This window comes from Kogia breviceps, chromosome 12 (assembly GCF_026419965.1).
Source record: "Kogia breviceps isolate mKogBre1 chromosome 12, mKogBre1 haplotype 1, whole genome shotgun sequence".
NCBI lineage: Eukaryota > Metazoa > Chordata > Mammalia > Artiodactyla > Physeteridae > Kogia > Kogia breviceps.
Genome location: NC_081321.1, coordinates 85,284,309 through 85,290,882, shown reverse-complemented (window position 1 = coordinate 85,290,882; position 6,574 = coordinate 85,284,309). Strand labels below are relative to the sequence as shown.

The following is a 6,574-nucleotide window of genomic DNA, read 5'->3' as shown; positions in this document are numbered from 1 at the left end:
ATGTTTTGCACAATTAAAAAATAAAAACCTCAGAGACTCACAGGATTATTAGGGCTGCGGAATATTTTAGAGATCATTTAAATTCTTCCATAGATGAAGAAATCAAGGCCTTCAGACATTGATTCAATGAATCCACCAGAAACCAAATACAGTGGCTCTCAAATTATAGCTCATGTTTAAAACAATTCACAGTCTAGTCCGGAAATTTAAAAACAAAACATTTCAATACACATCCATGTCCCTGGGCTGGAGACTGTTTGTGATTCAGATGTAACTGAGTAAGGCAGATGGTGTCATGGGGAAGAGGTGGTGTCATGGAAGGAGGGTGAAGTGCATCTGAATGCACTTGGGTTACCTTCTGGTGCCTGGTGAGACACCAACTCCATGTGTCCTTTTACTAGAGGAAGGGAGGTGGTTGAGTGATATTGGAAGAAGGAACATCCCTCCCCCAGAGGCAGGGAAGTCACCCTCATACTTAGCAGAGTACCTGAGCTGGGACGACTTCCTGCCCCTCTTGTGGCCACTTCATTCTCCCACATCCATGGCAGATATCAGTCATTTCCCCATGAACGGAGACACAGCCCTGGAACTCTTAAAAACTGATGTCCCAACGGGTACTGGTGTTCAAGAAGAAAGCTGTTTTCCATCCTTAGTAGGAGACAAGACATTAGAGCTGGAATGACTGATTACGGTGAACTGAGCAACATGGACTAATCCATGAGGCAAGAGAAGTGGTTATCCCCAGGCAGGTCTGCAGAAAGTGAGGAGGGAGGGTATGAGGTGGACGTGGAGAACGGTAAGCTGTCATGCTGAAGGGCGGTCCTCTTGAATTCTTCTTCTTCTTAAACTTATTAGGCACTTATTAAAAAGCATTCCCTGCTAGTTTCTCAGCCCCCCAGGTTCTTTCAAGATTTTCTTTCTGTGTTTGGTTTCCTGTAATTTTAATATGCTATGCCTATACGTAGTAGGTCTTTTGTTTTTGTTTTTGTTTGTGTTTTGTTTGTTTTTGCATTTATCTTGCTGAATGTTCTCTGAGCTGCCTGAATTTGTGGTTTGGAAAGTAGGATACCAAGTATCAGCTAAGTGTCAGCAGGCTTGGCACCTTCTGGAGGTTCTAAGGGAGAGTTCATGCCTTTCTCTTAGCTTCTGGCGGGTGCTGCAGTCCGTGAGGTACCTTGCTTTGTAGATACATCACTCCACTCTCTGCCTCCGTCATCACATGGCATTCTTCCTATGTGTCTGAGTCTGATTCTTCTTCTTATAAGGACACTAGTCCTATTGGACTAAGGCCTAACCCTAACAACCTCATCCTAACTTGGCTGCAGTTACAAAGACCCTATTACCAAATAAGGTCACATTCACAGCTACAGAAGGTTAGGACTTCAACATATCTTCTTGGGGGACACAACTCAACCCATAAGCTTCAGACTAGCTTTCTGACCTGAAAAGATGGAAATAATAATTCTGTTTGTTAGATGAGGTTCCTGTGAGGACTAAATGACCAACGTGTCTGGGCCCTCACACAGTGCCTGAAATATAGCTTGAACTCAACAAAAGCATTTCCAGCCTTTTACCTCCCCTTCCACACCTTTACCCTCCTATTCTTCTCCTACTTGGGCACCCGGGTCCTTGGCTTCTCTGTCATTTTGTTTGCTCAGGATAGAAACATGAAACAAACAAAAAATCCATCCATTGCCTGATTTTATCCTTCCTGCCATTAATTTCGTAGGTGATATTTAAGTGCCTTCCTTCAAAATAATGTGTTTACCTTGTACAGTATTTCCAGAAACGATTCAGACTCCATTGGCATATAGAAAACTGCTCTGTGCTCTCCAGTACAGTATCTCCGGGCCTCCTGCTGTAAGTAGGAGACAATGAAAGCCACGGAGAAGCAAGTCCCTCTCCAACACCATCCAGTGAATGGGAAAAGACCCCACTGATCTTCACGGTCAGACAAGAAATGAATATGGGAGCCAGAGGAGCACCCAGGCAGGCCTGGGGCAGTTCATTTCTGGAACAGTGAATGACAAAAACGCCTATTCAGGTCCACTCAGTAAATCCTATGCACCTGGAGGCCACAGGAACACATATCAACAGGCACATGAGATTTCAGAACCAGCCCCCTTGTAATTCCTAGGGAGATTCTGTCCCATCTGGTGAGTATCACTTTGTGGTTCCTAACTCTTTCTTCCTCTTTTCAATTGGCCACATTTTGTTTTTAACTTCCATAGAAACAGCAAAATGATTTGACTCAACGGTGTAAGTCCTATTCTAGAACATTCTAGAAGAACTGTAGTTGTCAGTCTTTAATGAAAGTCTTCTTGTTGCTTTGTATTGTATTGGAGGAGAGCACAGGTGTGAGCTGATGACAAGAGTTTAATGATTCGGGTGTTGCACCTGATAATAGTAATAATGACAAGTATTATCATCAGCATCCCAACCCCCATTTATGAAGCTCTCAGATACTGTGCTGAGCACTTTACATTATTTTATGAAGTTCTCATATAACCCTCTTAGACAGATAATGTTATTATCCCCATTTTGCAAATAAGGAAGGTGTGAATTCATAGCACAGAATAGTGTGTATAAAAATGAAGTATCTCAAAACTGTATAACAGGAGGAATGATTTAAAGGTAAGAAGATGGACCAGAAGGAATGAGCTTTGACATCAGGGAAACCTGAGCCCAGAACCAGAAATACTTGGGCTCGAATTTCTGCTTTCTACTGTTTCATTCAGTTCTGTCACCATGATCAAGTCCCATAAATGTTCTTTGAGCCCAGTATTTTCTGTAAACTGACAATTACTACCTTGAAGAGATGTTGTTGATATAAAATTCCCTGAACACAGCAGGGCTGGCTAAATGGCGGTTGTGATGATGGTGGTGGTGTTTATGGTGCTGCTATTCTGACTGCAGGAGAGGAAATGTCAGGAGACAATGCATACCTCCAAATATTGTAGGAAGTGTCATGTAGAAGAAGGATTAGACTGATTTTATGCAGCTTTTTTTTTTAAAGTAACTCTTTGGGTAGATTTTGTTGCACATATTTATACAGTTTGTTGGAATTGACCAATAGAAGAAAGAGAAATTTTGACAAAGGAGAACCTTCTTTGAACTAGAGGATAATGTCCTGCCTTGGGCTGTAAATGGCAAAGTTGAGGCTGGGAGACTTTCTACCAAAGATGCTGAGTCAGAGATTCTTCTTTTCTGGGAGGATGGGCTTGATGATGGCATGTTGAGGATGTTGGCAGGTTAACCCATTTTGAGTCATATGTATAAGGCAATGTGCTAAAATCTGAACATACATCTTCAATTATGGTCCATACGGCTACCTTCTGAGACAAGAACTGTTATCATCCCATGGTTTAGATGAGGAATTGGAGGCCCATAGAGATTCTGTAACTTTAGGGATGGATCCAGGATTCAAGCCTCCATTCTGACTCCAGGTCAGCGCATTCCTATATTAAGATTCCAAATATGACAATAATAGCTCATGGGTACTGAGCACTTACTATGTACTAGGTGCTTTACATTTTATTACGTTCTTCCCTCAGATGCTTGCTTAGTTTGCTTTTACACTTCCTTCAGGTCTTTACTGAAATGTCACCTACATGGGTGGGCTTTCCTAACCTTTCTCACTTTATTTTCCTCCTTAAGATTTATTACCAGCTGACACTTAGACATTTCTTTGTTTGCTTATCTATTAGTCTGCTTTCTCTTCCACGCCCTCTCTTCCCAACTTGAACGCATGCTCCATGAGTGCAGGGATATTGCAGCTTTGTTCCTTTCTGTATTCCCAATGTCTAGAATACTGCCAGACACATAACAGGCACTCAAATATTAATGAATGAAAAAAACGAATGGACAGGTTTAATCCCACTAGCAACCCTGTGAAGTAGCTAATACAATCCTCATGTTTCAGGTAAGGACAAAGAGGCTTAGGCCAGGTGATATGCTGGGATATAAATCTATGATGGTCTGCCCCCAAAGCCTGTTTATTCCCTTACACCAAACTGTCCCTCTAAGACAGTTTGTTAAAAAATGCATCATTATTGAATTACATTCAGGGAAGGAATTCCTATTCTTTGTCTCAAGACAGGGGACAGCATATTCTGTCTAGGTTGTATTCTGTTTCTCCAAATTCCAGAGTCACATCTATGATCTTAGGTGGAGTCGTCTTGCAGTGAATGGGTCATATGCCGGGGCTGTAAATCCAAATCACCAAACAGTTATTACGCAGCTAGTTTTCACAGAGCAATGTGTTTGGCTCTCTGAAAGCTTTTATTTACCTGGCCATATTGAAATGCCATTCTACCTCTATTTCCAGGAAATAATTCTCACGTTGGAGAAATCAGGCTCACTAAAAATTTTTCACAGTTTGACTTGGTTATGTTAAGTGTGTAGTGGGAGCTGCCCAGTACGTACCAAACATAGAACAGTGTGTGATGAACTAAATTGAAATACCTAGTGTTATACCATTTGACACCCACTGTTAGGAAGGCAATGTGCATTTGAAATCTTCTACATATTTTTTGAGTTGGCCAATGATCCCTTGGGTTGCTCCAAATATTTTAGGCATCTGCATGCTATTCAAAGCCCTTTAATAGTTTACAGAAAGTGATTTAAATCATCTAAGTTATCTTAATACACTACTGAAGAATTAGACTTTAATTTGCATAGGTCAGTGGGCAGGATTTCTTACGTAAAAATGATTTTTTGGGGTGGGGCCACATGGTGCGGGGCATGCGGGTTCTTAATTCCTTGACCAGGGATCGAACCCGTGCCCCCTGCAGTGCAGAGTATTAACCACTGGATTGCCAGGGAAGTACCCCCAAAACAGTTTTATATATATGATATATATCAAGATTTTATATATATATATATATATATATATAAATGCATATTTATATATAAATGCATGTGGAACATATACATATCTTTTGTATATCTTTTACATGAAACAATGATTTCATGATCGGGCAAAGAAAGAAAAAAAATCAAATCTGTTATTAGTATGTATGTATGTGTTGTGTAGAGCCAACATCAGATTAAAACACTGATTGTTTTAATTTTCACCCAGTTTGACATTTCTAATAAAACTCATGAAATAATTGCCTCTTGGATTTTTAAATTGTCAGTAGTATGTCTAAATGGGCCATAGATCTGTTTGTTTTTCCATGATATCTGAATAATTTCCATTCACAAATTTCCCCAAATTTCAAATTTGAGGCTTTATTTTAGTCACCCATTCTTCTGTTTCCCTCTCTTTAGAAGTTTTGAACTGTTTGTCTTGAAATTAAAACTTTTATGAGGATTCTGTAAAAGTTATTTTGGGGGAGGAGGTGTTTTCAAACAATAGGAAAAGAATCGATAGCATTTTATTTTCTTAAAGAAATATGGGAAGCACGTGAGGATAATGTCAGGGGATTTAAAATTTTTTCTCAGCACATTACAAACATCAATTTCTCAAACATCCAGTTATCAGGAGATTTTTTTTTTTCTTTTTAAGTCCCATCGGGGCAGGTAAATTCCACACACTTGAGCACCACCCTGGCTTTTCTTTGCCTTCCAGGTCTTACTCTGAGGCCGTACACTGCCGTCGGCCTCAACGGGAGAAGCCAGACCCCCTTTGCCTCGTCCAGGGTCTCCTGGCGTTTGTCAGAGCTTGAGCTGGAAGAGAGGGTGACACCCACAGTAGGCGCACCGGCAAACCCAGATTCCCAAAGCTGGCTCCTGGGCGCGCCCGGGAATTCAGTGGGCAGGGGCCCAGTTGCCATGGCACCAGAGATGCCCCCGAGGCATCTTCATCCCCCCGGGAAAAGGGGGCCCGGGACAGGGGGCCTCTCTGCCCGGCAGTCTGGCAGGAGCGCCCCTTCCTGGGCTTAGAGGTGCTCCCACCCATCTCCCCTCCAAGAGGTTAATCAAGGTTTGCTCCTCTCCGCCCTCCCGCCTACCCCCGCGTTTCCATACGGTGTGTTCACAGGCCCCTCCTAGGCCGGGGGTGAATGCTCGCTTACACTGACCACTGCGAGGGAACTGTTCCGTGAGCGCTGCCCGTCTTCAAATCAGTGCCTGCCCTGAACAACAGAAAGGGCCTCAGATGTACTGGTTTCCACAGAACCATTGTTAGGCTTCACAGAAGCAGTTTTGAACCTAATACATAATGTCAGAAGTCTCTATCGCAGCCAAAAATGTTCCTTTTGAAGGATTTCTAATCGTATTTTTGTTCTGCGGTGTCTCCCAGTGTCAACAAAGAATTTGTGCCTCACAGTGGGGATGGGGTACATCGCGTGCCACTTTGCAATGTGCCGCCGTCAGGCATGGCCAGGACCCTGCTCTTGCAGGTAAACGGTTTCACTTGCCAACTTGGCCTTTAGTTTAAGGATGTTTTCTAAGGGCCTTTTGAGTCTCTAAACAGAGGTTTTGAAAACATAATTGAATGTCTGTAATTTAATAGTTAACATGAAATTTGATTACTCCCAATGTGCCTAGGGGAATTTTCTTCAGGCTGTATTAAGGTTTTTATGCCAGAAACCTGAAGCTGGATCCTCTTTGGAGGCCCCGAAACACGTGG

The 6,574-nt window shown here is 42.3% G+C and overlaps 1 protein-coding gene across 1 annotated transcript; it reads left to right on the top strand.

Annotated features, from left to right (window-relative positions):
• The first annotated feature begins 717 nt into the window (after positions 1-717).
• C12H12orf42 (chromosome 12 C12orf42 homolog) lies at positions 718-6,022 on the top strand. The gene is given in 3 exon segments (XM_067010630.1): positions 718-796; positions 5,573-5,835; positions 5,837-6,022. Coding segments are annotated over 3 exon segments (528 nt in total).
• The last annotated feature ends 552 nt before the right edge of the window (positions 6,023-6,574 follow it).